The sequence below is a fragment of the Diadema setosum genome, chromosome 14, assembly GCF_964275005.1.
Source record: "Diadema setosum chromosome 14, eeDiaSeto1, whole genome shotgun sequence".
NCBI classification, from domain to species: domain Eukaryota; kingdom Metazoa; phylum Echinodermata; class Echinoidea; order Diadematoida; family Diadematidae; genus Diadema; species Diadema setosum.
The window spans coordinates 18,626,328-18,648,036 of NC_092698.1; the positions used below are offsets into that span (position 1 = coordinate 18,626,328).

General features: G+C 38.9%; 1 protein-coding gene across 1 annotated transcript in view; it reads right to left on the reverse strand.

Annotated features, from left to right (window-relative positions):
* Positions 1 to 3,533: 3,533 nt before the first annotated feature.
* LOC140237739 (ceramide synthase 1-like) overlaps positions 3,534 to 21,709 on the reverse strand; it is a 33,338-nt gene continuing 15,162 nt past the window's right edge. The window contains exons 2-7 of the mRNA XM_072317667.1: positions 11,117 to 11,276; positions 10,145 to 10,325; positions 8,231 to 8,392; positions 6,675 to 6,828; positions 5,180 to 5,334; positions 3,534 to 3,759 (exon numbers count right to left, since the gene is read on the reverse strand). Coding sequence (XP_072173768.1) covers positions 3,690 to 3,759; positions 5,180 to 5,334; positions 6,675 to 6,828; positions 8,231 to 8,392; positions 10,145 to 10,325; positions 11,117 to 11,276 — 882 coding nt within the window. The 3' untranslated portion in view covers positions 3,534 to 3,689. The remainder of the gene's footprint in view (positions 3,760 to 5,179; positions 5,335 to 6,674; positions 6,829 to 8,230; positions 8,393 to 10,144; positions 10,326 to 11,116; positions 11,277 to 21,709) is intronic.

The window sequence follows — 21,709 nt, forward strand, 5'->3', positions numbered from 1 at the left end:
TTTCTTGTACAGTCATCTGGTTCTCCCCATCACAGCATGCAAAGAATAAGGACGTCACAGTTACGGAGGATACTTGTCTCTTTCCAGCGTTATTCCACGAAAAGTGTTACACAGATAGCACTCCGTGATTCTTGCAGATGTCATGCTGAAAATGCTGCATTCAGGGGGTTGAATATCCCAAGCAGGCACAAATGAAGAGGCTTTCTCATAAACCCAACTCGGGCATGCAGACTTCTTAAAGAAATCACTTGTTTTCTTTGTTTCTTGCATAGATTGGACTTCCTCATTCCTCACCATAATTTCACAGAAAATGTCAAGTTAGTGACCAAGGGCACAATCAGCGAAGAGTTTCATCACTTCCGATCTACCAGCTCAATTCAAGCAAATCAGAGTTGCTTAAAGAGTGTGCACGCAACTCCCGATCAAAAACCATTCACACATCAGTCACATACTTAACAAGATCCATAACTCATCCACGTACCTCGAAAGTGAATGGGCCATCAAGACAAAACATAGTACTTTTAATCACAGCATCAACTGCAGCTTCATGTAAATATGGAATCAGCGACTTAGAGAAGTTTTATATAAGTCTACCAAATAAACAAAGTTCTGAAGATGCATGAAATCTTTCTACCTCTCTCCCACTAAACATCGACAAATACACAATTCCTCCAAAACCTTAACACTCTATGCTAGGCTTACGGTACTTGCGTGACCATTGCATCAGACACACTCAACAAAGTCTGCATGACATGATTTCGGGGGGGGGGGGGGGGGGGGGGGAATCTTCCTGTACCAGGCGGTCCACAGCATGTTGGACTCTAACAAACAGACTGTCTGAATGCACAACCAGTGTCATGTAGGAAGTGCACACAATGAACAGGTCTCTGCATGGGTGTCTCCTATCGCAATGTCTTGCTCACCATATACTTGGGGCCAATTCAACATGTTGCCAAGGCCTGGCAAAAGTCGGGTCATATCCTTCTACTACTGCAGAGAATCATATGCACCATCATAGCAGTGATGAGGGTAGCAACATTCTTTTCCACACAGACAATTTCCAGGGACCAAACTCACAAAGGTAGTGTGAAAATGAAACAGAGGATGAAGTTTAAGTCTGTGACTATCAAAAACAACCACAAACAACCATTGACTAGATCAATCGCTTAATCTCGCTTGTGCCCATGTCAGCGTGCATTCATAGTTGGAGGTCTGTTGGCACAGGCCTACGCAATGTGTCACCCATGAAGTTACATAATCCGTGGATCTACCGTTTAAACTACCGTCCTGAATTTCAGCCCAAGGGGCAATGTTGTGGCTTCCGTCCCTCTTCGGATGAGACAAGAAAGAAGTGTGACGATTGGAAGCGGTCCATGGATGGACTGGTGCCACCAGCATCCTCAGCTCTGGGTCAGGATGTGGGGTCAGTCTGGGACAGCAAGAGAGAAGTCAACATTCGCTCACACACAGGAGAGTGCAAACTTTCAGAAACACGTCTATTCCAAACAGCTTTGCAGATCACTAACTTCATCCGTCTGTGATAATCAAAGCTAACATACTGACATGAGGTATTTTGACCTACACTTATGATGATAAAAAAAAAAAGAGTCATCCCCATTTAGTTGAGAAACTTTCAAATGTGTGTGTGCTTTTTTTTTTTCTGTTATCCCTTTGTAAGAACTATTTAATGTATCTTGATATGCAACAGCATGAAACACACATTCTCTTCACATGAAGAATTGAAGGCAGAATTGAGTACAAACTTAATAGTATACGAACTGAAATATTTGTCATATTTCCAATGGAAGAGTAACAGAATATCTGAGTTGCTACAGTGTCTGAAAGCTTCAAATTAATGACTTGTGGACTGGTTTAACACAAGCTTTAATAGACAAACTATGGTATAACTGAAAGCTTTCCAGTGTGAAGACTTTGAAGGACAAGTACAAATCAAATTGAAAATCTTTCTTTAGTGGAGAAAACAGTTATAAGGGTATGTGCCAAACTTTCTCTGATGTTGAATAAGTGGACTTTGAAAAAGAATTATCACCAAAAAATAGTCTCATGAATTTAATCCCAAATTGTTTCTGCACTCTTCACCTACTGCAACCTCCATACCCTTGTATTGAGATCCAAATGGTCTTTGAATTTAGTGTATTACTGCACTACAAAGTCAAGCTATTTGGAAATTATCAGTGATCTTGAAATGAGTATTCTGATGTTTGGTTTTCATCTCATCACGAGATACATTAGCTTAAGCGTATCCATCAGCTGCAACATCGCAAATGACCTAAAACCCAACATGATTTTTTTTTTTTTGGCTGCATCTTTGAACATAACTGAAAGGAGTACGGACGGCTGGTAGTCAAATTATCCCTTGAAACATCTCCCAACTACAACACTACTCTACACAACATGTATACATATATATGAAATACCCATCGCCCCACTATGCAAACTGTATAAGCACCTGCCATTCTGAAAATCTCAAAAAAAGTGTTACATGACTGCTCAAATATACATTTACGAACCATTCCTTTACTAATACAAAAAGACAAACACTAGATCTCATGTACACACATATACTTTTATACATTTCTCACGATGACCCTCAGTACAGCAAATCAAGACCTCAACATCTCAAGTACAGCAAATCCCCACCATTAAGTCCCAGCCTATCTGAAACTGTCCTCAACTCTCCTGCATTAACAGCATCCTCTGCACTTCACAACCCTTGGAAAGTTAAAGGTCACCAAGCAGCAGGATTCAAGTTAACCTGTTGAAGACTAGTGCCAAGTATACTCAGGCAGGTGTCTATGGGGAATGCGTGTTGAAAAAAGTCAACACTCATTTTTTTCCCATCCATTGAGGACGGGATGAAAAATCATCCCGTCCTCAATGGGTTAAAGAAGTAAAAGTGGAGGAGACGAGAGAGAGGAGGGTCCATCGGGCAAATTGTAGTAAGTGACTCGAGTACTCCATCGCATCTAGTCATTGTCGACACCAATTCAAAGAATGTGAGGAGTTATACTGCGAGTAATATTCCCCATACTAATAGATGGGCTTAACGAGATGTTGTTGTACAATACATAGTCATAATCATAATATCATAATGATATCACAATGGTTACAAGTACAAATATTATATAGCAGGTTTGCTCCTTGATCTTCATCTGCCAAACTGTATAATTGACAGTATGTCAAAATCTCTCATGATTCCAGGAGTCATTTCAGTGATCACGGCATGATGCCAGCTACAAATGCATTACTGCCTGCCTAATTGTTATCATTTACTTCTCCTAGTTGAGCTTAGTATTCTACTACTCCCCCTCTTGTGATGCAGGGGAAAAAAACAATAACAGCAACAACAACATTGAAATGATGTACAGAACAAAACTTTGGCAGAACTGGCATCCTAACTTTATAACGCATTAAAATCTCATGCATACCTTCTGTATATCCTACAAAAGGGATTCGCAAAACAATGTGTGGTATCACCTAGTCAGAGGTTTTCCTCATGCTTATTATGAATTATGCAATCTGTTGGATTGCTTGTCACCATACAAGTACAAGACGAGCATATGCATCTTTGAATGTTTAAACTGACCAGGTTACCATCTGCCTCTACTGCTGCCTACAAAACAAAACAAGACCAAAAAAAAAAAAATATCCTAAGGCTTGGAAGAAGACTAGGAACACTCGGCAGGGTGTCTCTTCTTGAGGCCGTTGCCATTCATGGCTGCCGTCTCTTTCACAACACTGTCATGGAGTAAGAGAAAAAAAAAGAAAGGATACACATTTTAGTATAAACTCAAGGGCATGAAGGGTCCACAATACGAACGCATGACACAATTCTTAATATAGTCACCTTCACTTCAGTAGATGTAGAAAAATCCCTTCAAAATGTAATAAAGCCTTCCAAAAATGATATACAAATGATCCTAAAACTGTTCCAAACCACATCAGCGATTGTATACAGTAAATTGAGTCTCTAATGAGTTGGAAAGCGTCTATAAAGTGCTGAACTACAAAACGAGCTGCACTCAGAGAGTCCTATTAACATCTGAATTACCATTCCTAGAGGGGATTGGATACCTGATTCAACTTGGGAGCACTTGAAATAGAATCAGTGAGAACATGGGGAAATCATCATTTGGTTATACCTGAAGGATAACATGAATATAATTAGAAGAAAAAACAATTATTCAGTCCTTGGGGAGTTCTGCTGTATTATATGTGACACACTTGACTTCAAAGCGCTTCTTGAACCAAAGATTTAAACATTAAATATTCTCTCAAAATTTCATTTTCTGTTGGATATCAGTGAAACGTGATATGTCACCAACAGCATGTAATGCATACTTTATATATAAATGTAAAAATCCCAAGAGCCCATCTCCGACTGGTAATAACCTTTCAGTGTGTATCATTACAAGAAGAAAATAAAAGTGAAGTTTTGCTCATGCTTTGGTCAGTTAAATGGGCAACTTTGTTAACTACAGGTACACATTTTTTTTAAATCAAACATAGTCCAAGGTATTCTAAAGAGTGAGTCAATTTTGTAATACCCAAAGGATATTAAAGGGATTGAATAGATTTGGTTCAGACCTAACTTCATGTTTCTAAAATTTTAAGTGAGATAAGCAGAAACCTCTAATAAAATATGAAAGAGAATGTAATTCCAAGAGGAATTCACTGTTTATTTGATGAAAATTGGTAATTATTCAAATTAATGAAATTCTTCAGTCGAGAGGTTTTTTATGCAACTGATTGACAAATTGCCCTTCATTGACGTAAATAAGAACTGAATTGATCAGTGTTTTAGTAGTAGCCATGATAAAAGAAATCATGGGCACACGTACTCGAGCAGGATTCGAACCTATGACCTCTTGATCTCCATACAGGCATCATTTCCACTAGACCACCACTTGCTGTCAGGCAGGAGCTTGGTGATCTAGTGGAGATGACGCCTGTCTCGAGGTCAGGAGGTCGTAGGTTCAAATCCTGCTCCAGTACGTACACCCATGATTTCTGTTATCATGGCTACTACTAAAACACTGATCAATTCAGTGCTTATTTATGTCGATGTAGGGCAATTTGTCAATCAGTTGCATAAAAACACCTCAACGAAAGAATTTCATGGGTTTGAATAACCCTACAACTGCAACAAATCACGCACCCATTTGTGACAGGCTCTGGGGTTTCGTGAGTGGGGCCGTTCGGTACGCTCTTCGCCTTGATCTCCGTGGCCTCGTCATCCTTGTTGTCCTCACGAATGTCCTCCATCTCTTCCAGCTGCTTTGTGAAGATCTTGTACAAGAAGATGGCGATGTACTGCAAAGCACAAGAAGGAATCGTGAAGGTAGGGAACGTACACCAGTGTACATCAGACGCATGCCCCTGCTGCTTCACTTTGTTTGACAAAACTCATGTTTCAGGATGAATGATCTCCCCCACCCCTTTCTCTCACTGCTTCTACTTGTTTTGTTTTATTAACCAGTTGAGGATGAGTCCCAAGTATACTTGGGCAGGTGTCTAAGGGAAATGCGTGTTGTAGCAAAATCAGTCCATCCTAAATGGGTTAAATGACACGCTGATTATCAGATGCATTATTGGGGACTCAGGAATTGACATATTTTATGCACTAGGTGACTCAGATGGTACAGGCATGTAGAATACGCCATGTATCATTGTATCATAAAGTGGATTCAAGAATACAGCCTATCAGAAGTGCCGAAATGAGTCACATGTGTGCTCTTTATTTCACTAATATGCATGAGTGTGCAAAAAGTGTGCAGCTAAAATGCATAACTGCACGGCATGTTATCCTATGGCAGATTACCACTTGGTTTGTGCATACATGTTACATGTGTAGCTAGCTGTGCAAGCAGCTTTAAAACCCAAAACAATGTCTTTGATTCACATGGTCATCCGCATGGCCGATTGCATCTAAATTCAAAGTTTTACCACAGTCTTGAGTATGCCGATTCCTAGCTCCGCAGGACGTGGGAAAGCAAGGAAGATTTTGTCTGAATGCATCAGGGCCGACATGAAAATGGGTATACCCAACTTGCACTAACCCATGAAAGGGAGTTGCACAGAGAGTGGGTAATACACACTTGAGCCACCTCCTGCCAACCCCAGAATGTGGGAAACCCGCAGCAGATGTAAACTAAAATTCAGACATTGTGGTATGAGTCACACATATCAAAATACTTGATAAAAATCAGCCTTTAGACCAAAACTGACCACACAGCCAGCAGGACTACAGTAATTGGTTGGTTTGCATTTTTTCCAATGGTAACTTACCCAGTATCTTGTCAAAGGGGGAATAATTTTAATTCACTTCTGAAGACTGATGACCTTACAACAAACCAGTCTTGATGATGGCGAGAATTAACATTCTCTCAATATTACCTAATATAAATGTACAGCTGTTATGTGTATCTTCACTATGATTCATAACACTTTGTACCACTGTGTAATTTGTTTATGGACCATAAAGTTACATTGAAGTTTTGCTAGAGAATGATGCCATAAACTTTTGGGTTCTTTTCGAGAGCCCACTCTACAATCACTTATCATTCTGTTTCATCATTATCTTCCCCCTCTGTTTTCAAAGCACACGTGGATAACACCCATTCCCAGCGCCTCCTGTCGATTCTAAAACTTACCACAAACCAGTAGATGTCGAGGCACATGAGCAGCCACATCATGAAGTTGCACTCGATGCCAAAGGGCAGGTGATCATGGTAGTACACTTTGGCCGTTGCTGGTAGAACATTGTACAACACTTTCATAGGGAATAGGTACATCCTCATCAAAATCCTGTGATATTGGGAGGGGGGGGGGGCATGTGGAAAAGGGAGTTGGGGATTTCAAAGAATAGAGAGACAGAAATGATATTGAAGTAGTATTTGGTATTGCCCCAACAGTGGACTGTAACATCTGTATTGTAAATCATGGTTAATGCACAAGATGGCGCAAGAGAAACTAGGATTTTTAGCATACCAAAAATAACTAATCCACATGTACTATTATTACGCCTTTTTTTTTGTTTAATCTGGTTTCATACAACATGTATATGACTATAAAAACCTATCAGAATGACACTCTTTTCCTGATCTATATAACATGCAATAGCAGAATTTCAGCAAAATGAAATGGGATCTGAAACTTTGGGACATTTGGGGAAAAGGGTACTAAGAATACAGCTACTCTACTTACCCAACCTTTAGATGACTATATTTTGACATAATTCCAACAAGATATGACAGTATTTCCTAAAATATTTTCAACATTGTTGAAATTCAGCACAGCAAGTGATAAAACGGTGCATGAATTAATTTACTGGCTCTTACAGATTGCATGACAAATGATCAATCCCGTTCACTGCACTCATAGTCTCTTCATGTACACTCATAGTCTCTTCATGTACAGAGTAGAGAAAGTGGTCAGAAGAAAAGGTCGTAAAGGGTAGTATATTTAAGATATCATGGACAGAGGCCCTCCTGTGACCTTACAAGATTTCCTTGACCTCATGAAGAATATTTTACAAAACCAAAAATATCGCTACGGCAACTGGTGTGCCTCTGCCATCTTGCATCATTCCCCCAATAGGTCTACAGTACATATTGCCAATGTGAAATGGCAATGTCACATGACGGGCAAACAATCATTATCTGGTAATAATACATCAATTTCCATAGAAATGCTTTGGGTGACTTTCAAAGTGTGAAAAACAGACACATTTTTTAATTTTTACTTGAACTTTGACCCAATGGCCCAAAACTTCCAAGGTTTTATGAAAATACAGTGCAGAGGTATAGGAGGAAATAGTAAAATTTCAGCATTTGACCAGACATTTGACCTTGAGCATGTGCACCAAAAAGTGGACAGACACAACTTTGTCCACTCGCACATGCATATAGATGCCATGTTTCATTTAGATACCTCAAGCGGTTCGTAAGTCACATTGTCCACAAAATCAATTACGGATGGACAGATGGACAGATGGACAGACGGATGGACGGAAAACCTGAAAACATAACGCCTCCAGCTACACTTCATGGCGGAGGCTGTAAAAAAAGGCCTTACAAATGAGAAAGGAAAGACAAGGGAAATTGCTCTGGCATAGTGCCAGGGTCAGATGGCTTGTTGGACCAAAGACCATACGACCACATGGTTAACCTCAAACACGTAACACACACTGGCTCTGCATCCTACTTACCACGAGAAAGTGAAGACTGCAAAGCTTGCATTGGCGATGTATTCATGGATCATGTACTTCTTGCCACCACGATCCTTGAAGTATACATTGCACTTAGAAAACTCTAAGAAGATGTCGTTGAAGTCATGGTATAAGACTACCATTAGCCCTATATAGTGGTATCTGGGAAATAGATGGACAATACATAGGTATTTCATGATTTCATTATGCACTTGATAAATGGTATGGAAGGAAACGTACAGAATGATCAATCAGAAAGGCTTGAACTGCTCCATGAGGGAGGTTCAAGAGTCACAAAATTAATTTGGGGGACTTAGAACCTCCCCACAAAAGTATTTCAAATCATAAAGAATGGCTTTTGATGCATCTTTCTAGTTAATAAATAGCAGCTTTTGTTTGGCGAGATGGTTTGTACATCTGGAACCCCTTGATGTCAAGCATCAGATTCTCAAGGAAGGCTGGGCCTCACTGCGCGAAACTTTGCATTGCAATTGATTGCAACTTAAATGAATTGCATTTAAATCAAACAAAATTTTACTATCAATTGCAGGATATGTTGCATTTAACACAGAACATTGAGATTTATTGCAACATGCATTTGATATTTCATCTGTACATTGTATCAATTTAACAGAAAGTGCTGTAACAGTGCTTGAAAATTTGACATCAATAACAAGAGTGAATAATTTTTGACAATGCAAGAAAAGGCCACACTCAGAATCCACAATTCAGTTGGCAATCTCCATAAATTGCCTCCCTTTTGCCAGTCTCGGTTGCTGAAAATTCACAACACACAAATCAGTTAGTGGCAGTGTTGAGGCTGGATTGATGCAATGCTTTTTGGGACATGAATATTTCACTACCACATTCATCACAGCTCATCATGTACATCACAGTAATTTTTCATGAACAGTGGCTGTGATATTCTTATTAAACCAATGTGACCTTCTAATACCATAAAAACAACCAAGATGGTTTTGACGATATATACCTGGTAACCACTAATGTGTAGTAAGAAGCAGTCTTTGCAAGAGCTGCATGGAGGCATGACCTCTGAAAAAAATAGGGTCAGCTGCTATAACATATGCAACAAGGATATGATACTTATGTCTGCTGGCCTTCTAATTTGATATTGTATGCAATATTAACCAATCATGGCAGGTGTTGAATAAATTCTGATGTTCAGATTCATTAAGTAAATGCAAGTTATCTTCATCACCATGAATCCATGGTTCAGGGGGAAAAATATCTAAAATTTCCATAATAACTATGATGATTAGTGTAAAAAACATTTGGAGGGTGACTGGTATAGTCCTGACGCTTGAGGTCACAATGCTTTGTGTTATTTGAAACTGAAACAGTTCTGTACATACATGTACATGAATGTCTGCCTCCTACGTGTACATCAACATCTGTTACTGATTTCTGCATCACTATACTCCAAGGGGTTTGTCGTGTCTGGGATTACAGGTAAACTGCCAGTCTGACTGTGGTGACTGATTCCTTTGTTTTTGCTAAAATGTAGGCAGCTTTGTTGATATTGACCAGCAAACGCAAATAGCAATCACCTGCGAAAGCTACATTTGACAGATCGAGAATTTTGTGTCTATCCTTTAATCAACTTGTCGCCCCATAACATCTGAGATTAAAGTTCTTTTTTTTTTTCAATCTCAGAAATTTAACAAATCACTCCACTTTTTTCTTATCACTTTGTGCAGATTCAGTGATTTCAACCATATTACTTCCAAATTTTCTCTCTAACATCTAGGATGTGCAGTAGTATCTAGAATTGCCACCTTAAAGAAGAAAAGATGACAATTGCACCACAAAGATACCCCCCCCCCCCCTCCCCGACCTGATGGCTAACTTGTGGAGAGAATGAGGAATGCCTGTCGACGCCCTATGAAGTTGTACCTGCATGCATACGAGAGCGTGATTAGTACGAGGGTGAGGACATGGTGCATGCATAGCACCATGGAGTCACTCCGCCACACGTCGAGGACAAGGACAGTGGCCAGGCCGTGAAGGTAGTAGCTGCCCTGGATGAGGTAGGCCAACCTGATGTCCCACGGAATCTCCATGTCAGCTGACCAACCTGTGTCACGCATCAAAGGCATAGAGAAGAGAAGTTCATTGGGCAATACATGTACATTGGGGCAACTGCCAAAATCTTTATACTCTGAAGAATTTCTGATACATGACAATTAGTAAGTACAGTACCAACAACAAAAGTTTCATTTCAACAATAAGCATTACCATTACACATAAAGCATCTCTAGTATAATTACATTTGTTACATATCAATTTGCATACAGAACGGCTGCCAAGAATAAGCAACAAGCATGACTGTTTGGTAACTGATACTTTATACAATGAATAAAACGGGGGGGGGGGGGGGGGGGATCCAATATGATGCTAATGGAAGAGAGGTAATTCATTATTTACAATATATTTACACCAAAATCTACCATAACCAAAGCATGCTTGTGCTGCACAACGTTTGATATGACTTTAACAAACATTGACATTGTAATAGCAAAAATATTGATTATTATGCAGTCTTGATAAAAAAAGATTACATTATTTTCACTATTAAAATATATCCCCTTACTGTACAGAAGAAATGTAGTGTAATATATTATGCTGGAATGAATTCCATCATTATCTTAGTGGTTTGTTTGTTTTTGGTTTCTGTTATATGTCCTGATAATGAATAAATCGTTACATTTTGACTGTCACCCTTCACACCCAAGACCATCCATACCTGGTACATGTACTACATAAATGTATCTACATTCTGAAAATGGTACAGTATACTGTATGTACAGCGGTATGCTGTAAAGCAAATGTATCTTATTGGCTTTCTCAAGATCGTTAAACATTCACCTATGAAACTCTTAGGAGGGTCCCGCACGATGGCAGAATGGTTGTAGAGCAAGGCCCACGCGACAAACGACCACGACGTCAGGTAGAAGAAGAAACGCCATGCACTCTCTGGCATCTTGGTCTGGTTGGTCTTGGTCAGTTGCAGAACTCTGCCTACAGGCTGTTGAGATCAAAGAGAGACAAAAGAAATACTAGTATCAGGCAAAGCGGACAGCATTCGGAAAATATCAAGATGACATAAGAGCGTCCTGTAGATGACAAATATGCAAACACGTAGAAAATTATGATTTGTCTAAATATGGAGTTAATCCAGAGATATCACTTGCAAGAAATTAAACTGCCCAGGGTATTTTGCAACTAGCCACTCCCAGGAATGTCTGCTAATACAGTGTAAAGTGAACACACTCTTTACCTTTCTGTTACATTGTACCCTCCTGCAACTATTATGTGGGATTACAGGGACCATTAGGAGCAGGCAACTGTCTTATACACACTATTAGTATTACTAATATTGTAAAATACAAATGAATATATGTGCTATGTAGCAAATCATGTTCATTTTGTCACAAGTATAAGCATTCTTAATTCTAGCAATTTCTGAGTGTTTTATTATCCAGGAATGGACTGAAAAATATACACAACACACACTTTACTAAAACATATACCCGCATTACTTCAGAACTTCAAGAACCTAGTCAGGAGTCTCTAAATGTCACTCTACAGCTGCCCATCTTGTCCTATTCTGGCTCTACACGTGCGCCATGATCGCAAGTGCATTTGAAGAAGTGTGGCGACATCAGCATATCACACGTTTCTTGGTGTCATCACGCACTGCCCATCACTGGTGGCAGTATGCACCAAGAAAGCATTTTGAGGATTAAAGTAGACTATGATAGCTCTGTTATTACGACTTATCCTGTATTTTGCTCTCTACAAACATAAACCTGTCTGTATATCTGAGTGTTTCAAGGTTTCATGGAGACTGTCAGTTCATGGGGGTAGAATCTTGGGGTCAGTTCAACACTAAAAAAAGACATACAAGTTTTTTTTCTTCTTCTTCTCTTTTCTTTCTAAAGCTACATCTGTACAAAGCTACAATGTACCTAGATAGACTCTCTTTAGATTTTGCAAACCTGTTCAGTTTCTCGGCAGAGAAAATGTCAGGAAATTATGTGGCGCCTTGGAGCATGGTGGGAACCACAGTCATGTATTAAATTATGAAAGGCATACGAATAAGTTATGAAGATCAGCTGTGCTTTTAGCACACCTTGGGACATAATCACCCAGAGATGCCTTGAGCATGCTATCAACTCAACTTTGCACATTATTTTCTCCCCAGCTACAATGTACATACTAGGCACGTTTCAACAGTAGTAGGGGTGAGATTTGGATGGCGATCCAAATTGCGATCGAAATCTCACTTCAAGATCACAAGGCAAAATTCTTCTGAATAAAATTGTGATCAAAACTTCAATTCTTTTTGGGCAGGGGTTCATATGTACATTGTACGACAACCTAAAATTTCACTAACCCACTCAAGCGGAAATGCGGAATGCCTGTGACCCCAGTCTGACCTCCAGCAGCTGGAGACTACCCAGCATGTAGCAAGATTGTGCACGTCGCGCACATTCATGCTTTGCAGCACACTCGACACAGGCTCGCGGACATGGACATGCAAAATTACTACTGTACAATCCAAATCCCATTCCCAAACTGCCATGTGTATCCCCCTATTCCGACCTCAAACAGATTTGATGTCGTTGTTGTTGGAAGGGGGAAGGGATGCATTCTGATTGGCAGACAGAAGTCTATGAAAAATGACACATAACCATCTAAATTTAGTGGTTCGTAAAATCTAAAATAATATCATCTGTACTTCCAAATGATCTGCAATCCATCAAGCAACTGAAATGACACAGAAGAAATTAAAAGTCATACTGGTGGAACATTCTCGGTGACAGATAGTGAGGAGCAGATTACAAAGTGGCACTTAAGGTCCTTCTAATTTAATAGTGGTCGTCAAATTTAAACTGATATCTACATGTACAGTACCTCTGAATAATCAGCAGTCCACATTAAAAGTGACTTAGTCAAGGTAGAAGATAATTAAAAGCCATGGTAAGTGATGAACCGCTGCTTAATAACACACCCACCTGCCTTCTTCTTATGGTTTTAATCATTGACAACTCAAAGAAAAGAAAAAAAATTCAAATATGAAATGATTCAAAATGATGATATGTCTGTCACTTAGTGGTAATGGCAAATCCGTAGACCATGCATTACTTAAAAGTAAATGCACACATCCGGGCTTCAATATGCCCACTCCCTTATGCAAATACAAGTGTACACCATTTGACAGGCTCAATTACTCCGGAATAATACGCTTCTCAAATCCATCAACTGCCTGGACAACATGTCCAGGTCATTACAGGCCCTTCACTGGCCATGGACAGCATTTTACAACATGACAGCATGTGTACCCTGCCAAAAGTGGTGTGCCTCAGAGGCCTACAATGTAGGGATGGTGCTCTTATAGCCTGTTGTACATGTGCATTACTCCAACACATCATGTATTATTAATTCACAAACAGTACGTCTGTCAATCTCAACTGCTGTAAGGCGTGAGCAGTGAAAGTCAACTCTGAGATAGTGTGCACATACATTGTAAGATTTATCAAGTATAAAATTTCACCGATTACCTTTAAAAGCTCAATCAGGGATTTTAGTCATTTTTTTCTTTCCACTCACACACCCTCATCTTGATTACTTTCCAACTCCATTCATTAGTGATGGTTTTTCCTGTTTGTTCAAATAAAACTAATCTCAGGATTCCCCCCCCCCCCCCGTCATTTCTTTCAACTTTTTGTTTGACATACTGTACTGTAAAAGTATGTCCCCCCGCCCCCCAAAAAACCAAAAAAAACAAAAAAACAAAAATTACAACGAGACCCTCCACAATGATTACATTTAAAAATAGCGAATCAATCCAAATTCAATTTCAGGGTACAAAAGTATAACTCATTGCCCACATCTATACAGAAAACCCCATTTGATTTGCTTCAGTGGTCAAAGAGAAATGAGGAATTTTGTAGAGCATGTCAGGAATCTCTTCCCTCCAAGTTCTGTCTATTGTGTTCACACACAAGAGCATCCAAGTGCTAAACTTGGAAGAATCAGACTCATGACATGCTTTACAACAAGCCACATTTCTCTGTGACTGCTTAACCAATGGGGTTTTCTGCAAAATAGAGCTAAGATGTTATATTTTAAGACCCTGAAGTAGCATTTTGACAATCTAATCATATTGGGTGTTATCAATGCGAAAAGTCTGATTGTAAATTATTTTGGGACATACTGTATACCAGAAACTGGAATAATCCTTGGGTGTACTACTCCTCAATTTGCGGTGAAACTGCGAAATTTTGATACACAGGAGCAAGTGCTTTGCTTCTAGAACTCAGCTACAAATGAATTGAACACGTGCGCACATGTGCGATCTCGCATATTTTCATACGCAGTAATGGCCTGCATAGTCTCGATATCGAGACTTACAAAACAAAATTATTTTATAGCCTTGGCAATTGCCAATGTATCATTATAAACACAGTAATATTGTTTCACACAATGCCTAGTCTGAATTACATCACAAGTGGTACATTCATTATATAATTATATGAAATGCCATTCAATATTAACCTTGAATTAATCAATGAGAGAGTAAAATTGGGACAGTAACAGTTTCATTTATCTAACTTCAGCTTTAAAAACATGTGATGCAGAACTTCAAATCTCTACATGTTAACAAACGAGGGACATGAGTAATGTGTCAAATATAAACGCAAACCTAAAGTTTCATGTTTGACATGAATTCAAGCAGAAATGAAAATATTAATTTCACTGTTTGTTCTCTAGAGTCTCAATATCAGTAATGACTTTCTATAAAAGTTGAGAGGGTTGCAGTTGCTGAATCATTGACTAAAAAGAAAATTTTGTGATATTTATTATAATGCTAAAATCAGTGAGAAAGGGTGTTCAATTCATCCTTCTTGTCCACATCAACTTACGCAAGAAGTGGAGTTTCCTTTTAACAATGCTACAATGTGTAACAACCACACATTATCCAAACGAACATGATAGGCAAAACTATTAGTGTGTCTACCGGTATCTTCTACACTGTGCATGATATTCTGAGAAGGAGTCAAGATATCGATATTGGGGTTACTAACAACACAATGTCACAGCGGTCAATCATTAACAGTGGGCAAAGTTTGTCATTGCACTCTAAAGATTCAGACGCTTGGTCAATCCAAATCCTGCACAAGCTGGTAGGTCACATTCAAACCACAGTCAGTCTTGATATTTGCTGGTACCCCTCGTGTACTGAGCCTTAATTGGCATTGGTACAGCATGGTAATGTATTGTACAGCCCAGTACATACAATGTAAGCACCAGCAAAATTTGCTTAATAATTAATGAACACGACTGGATGAAAGCCCAGTGGCCTATTTGGCAAATCTCCGGCTGACTGTTAACACTTTCCTGTTACTTTCAATGAAATGTCGCTAATACCATGATACAATGTACATACATGTATATCCGTCGTCAGTGATAAATGTAAGGCAAAAGTCGGTGGCTGACCTCTAAAAAGTACAAGGTCACTGCTACCTTTTACGACCTATTTTTTTATTTTGCTCTGTCCCATCTACATGTGAAGAGTTTGTTTGCAAAAATCGAAAAGTCCATTTTTGAAGATTTTGAAGTGCGGTCTCTGTCATAAAGTACAAAATAATACCTTTTAAATGATATATTGGTCACTACGTATAAAGGTACATTTTTGAAGTTTCCGTCAAAAGAAGCAAAATTTTTCTTATTATTCTCTTTATTTTTCTTGACCTTTAATCGCAAATATCTCCATTTGGCAAATATGGACTTATCGGTTTTTGCGAACAAACTCTTCATGTGTGCCGGTACAGTATGCATTTTGATTGTTCCTTTTTTTGGATTTGTTTAAATGACTTTAATTTCATCTTGGTACTGTATGTCCATACAAGCCTCAGGGACTAAAACATCAGTGAAGGAAACTGACTATCTTATCACAAGTATACAAGCCCTACGCTTTACTGTGCTCAATAGAAAAGTTGCAAAACCAAAGAAGGAAAACATTTTCACTGGTGAGAGGTGCACAAGCACTTACTATGACAGGGAGAAACAAAAGCAATTCTAAGACAAGCGAACTTTTTAGGCAGGTGCCTTGCGACCTCTGGCTAAAGTCCAGACTGTGAGAAGACCCACATACAGTGTAATGTGCGGCTAATGTACACATCCAACTGTGTCAAGGAAACAAATCAAAGTAAAACAATTCAACAAAACAAAACACAACCCTAGGATGTCTCCAAGCAAGGACCCCTACAAAGTTTTCTACAATATCAAGTTTTCCTTTCCGTCAAAGTCGGAAAAATATTTTACACACGTGACGCTAGACGTCACATGCATGTTTGGTAACTCTTGCCTTTTGGTTGACTGCCTGTAAAGAATGCTCCGTTCTAACCTACCGGTAGAACAATACAATGTAGAGCTAGTATTTGACAGTGATGGTACAGATCCAGGATTGGCACATTGTTTGGGACTTTGAGTTGGGTGAAAGTGAAAGCTGAACTTCCATTTCTGTGCATTTCCTTTGCAATACAAAAACCAAAGGTCACACAGCCCATGATGCTGTGCATGTTCCACATTCATCCACCAAACTATACTACTGTACAATATGCCAATAACGACAACAAAATCATCGCCATCACCATTAACCACCATTATCATACCCTCAGCTGAAAACCATAAGGGCTTTATTGCAATTTTGGGGGTATTATTTATTGGTATCATGTTATAGAGCTTGATCTCCTCTACATTATGGTGTCAATATTGAATCATTTCAATTTTCAGTAAAATGTTTTTACCCTATATTTGGAACAATGCTTTACAAATCTAGCCACTTTTGATTGAAGTAGATGTCACATATGCATATATTTGTTAAAGCTGTTTAAGTTTAAAAAAAAAAAACTAAATAGATTTTTTATTTCATGAAAATTGATTGCTTTGTCTTTATTCACAGTTAAATCTTAGAAAATGGTAGCGCCCTTCTGGTTCTCAGCTGACGACATACTATCATTAAAGTGAAATTCCATGCCATGTTCAAGTTACATCATCCAGATCAACTAAAAAAGGTAGTGCAGTATGTTTCATCAAATAATTAAAGGGATGGTATGGTATTAGTTGAGATAAGGATTCAGCTTATCACTTCTTGTGAGATACTTAAAAAACACAAAATGAAATGCTCCAGAACATATTGTACAATTCAAAGAGGACTTCAAAGTTTATATCATGAAAATCGGCTTTGAAATGACCAAGATATCCAAAAACAAAGTAAAACAAAACAATCCTAATAAAAGATAGGTCCCACATTTTATTAGGATTGCTTCCTTTTGGATATCTCAGCCATTTCAAAACCAATGTTCATCAAATTAACATTGAATTCCTCTTAGAATTATATGCTCTTCCAAATTTCACAAGAGGTTTCTCACTACCTCACACTTAAACCACCATCAAAAATGTTGCAAACCTGAAGCCCCGGTTCAACCGAAACTGCACCATCCCTTTAAGTACAAACTACTGTACCAGCATGCAACCCTCTCCTCCCTGAAAGATATCAACACAGGAGAGGTTAAAAAGGACGATACAAGTTTTCCTTGATTTTGTATTGAAATAAGAAACTACATTGTAACATACATGTACAATGTATTATGTGGTGAAGTTTAACTCTATGTACAATCCATGGGCGACTTGGAAGGTTGTGACATCATCATGCATTGGATATGGTCACCACTGCATTAAAAGGTGAGAATTTGTAATTCTTTCACATGTCAAGCTCTGTGATTTCATGAATCCTGTAACATCTGACTTGCATGGTTTTACTCTACATGAATTCATGAAAGCTAATTTGAACATGGCATAAAAACGGCTGTATAACCGAGGACATTGCCAAGTGAAGTTACATAGTACAATATGAGGCAAGAAGAGGGCGTGGCACGGGTGCATCCTATAATACTGTAAAACATGATATTTTTGCGACATGAAATTTTTGCAAAGTGCCTCTGGCATTTTCTGCGTCTATAATGAAGACAAGAACTTTCATGTGCATTTAAATTTTGTGAATCTTTGCTCTAAATGCATGCGAACATTTGGCTAAATCGTTGACAGTGGCAAGCAAGTGCCTGGATGCATACCGGTAGATGAGATTCAAATGCTGACCTGCTTTATAATGAGCTTTCAAAAGAGGTTGACATTGACATTGTACATTGTAGTTGCAATGAACGGTGTGCTTTTTCACCAAGTCTGATGTGAATTTTGGAGCAATTACTCATGCTCACATGGATTTTCTATACTCGATGTACATTTGTACAGGCCTGTCTTCCATTACAAGAGGCACAGTGCAGCTTAAGTCATGGGTAAACAAAGAAAATCAGCAAAAAAAAAAATGTACTTAAAAAACATAAATCAGCAATCAAGCACTCCCCATGAATCTTCTTCACACATCACCGAAGTCTACACGCTCTGTCGTGCAGAATAAATATCAAATCGATATGAGTAGCTGGCTTTTATATAGTCTGCTACTTCAGAGACTGCGTCTGTCTTTTCCCAGGGCTCAACAAAGCTACTGAGAGTCAATGAAGCTCACTGCAGCCAAAATGCAATGCTGCAGGGAAAGTGGTCGGGGAAACTGGAGGCACTCATCACGTTTGAGCACCGTGAGGTGCAAACACCGTTGCAAAGCCACTGCCAGTAATCTTGTGGACACCAAACCGGGTCTCGCTGATTGGAAGAAGCAGTCGCAATTATTGCTCCAGTCATTGCGGATTGAAGGGTACACAGCACTTATACCACCATGCATGATTACCAGCAAACACAAGTCATCCGACATTAAAGACATCGGATGATATATTGTCAATTACGCCAACTATTCGCACAAGGATGAGGAGGCATCAAATTTGTCAAATAATGAGAAATTTCATATTTGCGCTGCAGGTAGACCGTCAATGTCTAAGTGGAATAATTGTCTCTTTCAAATGCGAAAGGAGTATACTTTTAAAGTATCATTTTTAACATAACACCCACAAGGAAGATTAGCTTTTTCAGTTTTTCAATTGTATTCTCGTCACATAATGAACTGCATTAATACAGATTTGGTGTTTTCATCACTTCAGCACTCTCTATATTCACCACTAACTGACAGCAGTTTACAATATACCACATATTAGTTACAGTTACTGTACATTCAGATAACAAGCCTTGACCTTGAGGTTAAGCTTGTACATGTAGTAAGGGACCGTGTTGAGGTAGTTAGCTAACATCGAGGTTAGCTAACCACGAGATACCTCAGGGTTAACGCTCCAACCAGGGGGGTGCGTAGTTAAGCACAGTGCGGACACAAAAATCAACAAGCTCAAAGGGGCAGGAGCTTAACTTTGAGGTTAAGTACACTATGTACGAGTATGTATGAATTTTTACAGTACATTGGGCAAGTTTTATGGAATGTTATCAATGGTATGAAAAAAAAAATCTAGCTTTTTGAAAGTTGAATGCAATAGCCTAAAAACTACAAAAGTGTGCTTGCAGAAGAAACAAAAACTCAGCATTAGTGCTTTTAAATAGTTCTTAAATGTGAGTTAGGGATAGAAACAACCACATTTGAATCCGTAGAATCGATGTTAAGTATTGTTAAATACACAAAATGTGAACGATAGTTTTAATAAACATGTTTCCAGACTAAACCATCTACAGTAGTTTACGGTCTAATGAGAAAAATACTGGTATCTCCTGGAATAGGCTTTATTGCAAAAATGTTATACAGTAGGATGTTTTGTAATACAACAAACCTACACATACAGTGCATCAAATGTGATATCTTGAACATTTTTAAATCACTGCTCCAAAAGGTAAACAGGACCTTTAAAACTTTGTCATGTGGAAATTGTTTGTAAATTGGTCTGTTTAGGGTAGCATCCTGCAGACCAAACAAGCTGAAAAAAAAAACCAGCACTACTCTCTGTGATCACTGGATGTAATTAACATGTACAATGCACATCTTTGGGGTCTTTTTTTTTTTTAAAGATATGAGCCTGTTCGTATGCAGCATAAATGGAAACCACATGACTTTAAACAGATTACAGTTAGTTCTGCAATCAATTGAGGGTTGTGAAAACACCTGGTGCCTGTCATTCGCTTGAACCTGAAGCTGAGCGCCACAACTGAACAACAGAAACAAAGAAACTCCACAGCAATTTTCAGGCAATTCTGACTTTTGTAGCAAAGGGACAACATCTATGTGCGTTTTGGACAGATTGGAGGGGGTGTACAAGCTGGGCAGAACTAATCAATGATTTGTGTCCAGAGCTGATCGATCTGCCCAACAATGGGACAGCGGTGGTCAGCGTGCAAGGGCTGAAATGACACCATCTGCCACCCCTTTGGCTCTTAAAATCTCTACTCAGAAGACAAAGGATCACAAAAGGATGGAAGGGGAATGAGCATGAATGAGCCTGTGGAATTGTTGAATGGCTTCTGGCTTAGCATGAGGCCAGGCACTCCCCCTTCTCAAGAGGAAAGTGTAATCCCTACTGACGAGGGATTAATGCCAATTACAGCCCCCCACACAGGAACAGATTTCCAACAGCTGAGAATGCAGGCTATATAAACATATCCATCATAAGAAATATTGGGAGGGAAGCTTTTTGTTTGATTTTTTTTTTTCAAATATAAATAGGCCTAATACCAATTAAGGTATTAGTTGCAAAGGGGGTTCCAATGTAAACAATTGTCTACAATACTTATCTTGGTAATCCATGTCTCTTTGTCAGCTACAAGGAATACTGAGGGGGGTGTTGCCTGACACGCTTACTGTATACGCCATATATTTCGCGAGTCTAACATTTCGCGAGTCTAACATTTCGCGAATCGGGTACTCCCAACAATTTCGCGAGTGGTTAAATTCGCGATCGTGGAGTCTTGTACTGGAACGGAGAAGTGTACATGCGTGCGCTACATTCACATCGGGATCAGGGTCAATATTTTCGTGTGTCTTTAATTTCGCGAATAGCACCTGACTCGTAAAATTTGCGAAAATAAAAACCTCACGAAATATTCGGCATATACAGCATTTCATGAAAAAATACTAGTTTGCATTTGACCAAATCCACTACTTTGAGATCGTGCTCCAAAATTGTGATGATGTGATTATTAACAAGCCAAACTGTCACGCAACTTCAGTAGTACATACACCCTGTAAAATCACTTGACAAAGGGCAAGGTCTCTGAAAATTTGTGTATTGGAAATATACTGATGGTGTACTGCATAGTAAGTTTCCGGAGGAATTTTTCTGTTCTCCTGCTGTTGATATAGTAATGATTAAATCAAGCAGTTTCTATCTCAAATGCTGCCATTGTTCAAACTTTTTCTTGTGAATGCAAACATATTTCTACAAATTTTTCAAAAATATCATCACATGATTTTGCTGCTTTTCTGATGAAATGTATGTAGGTCTA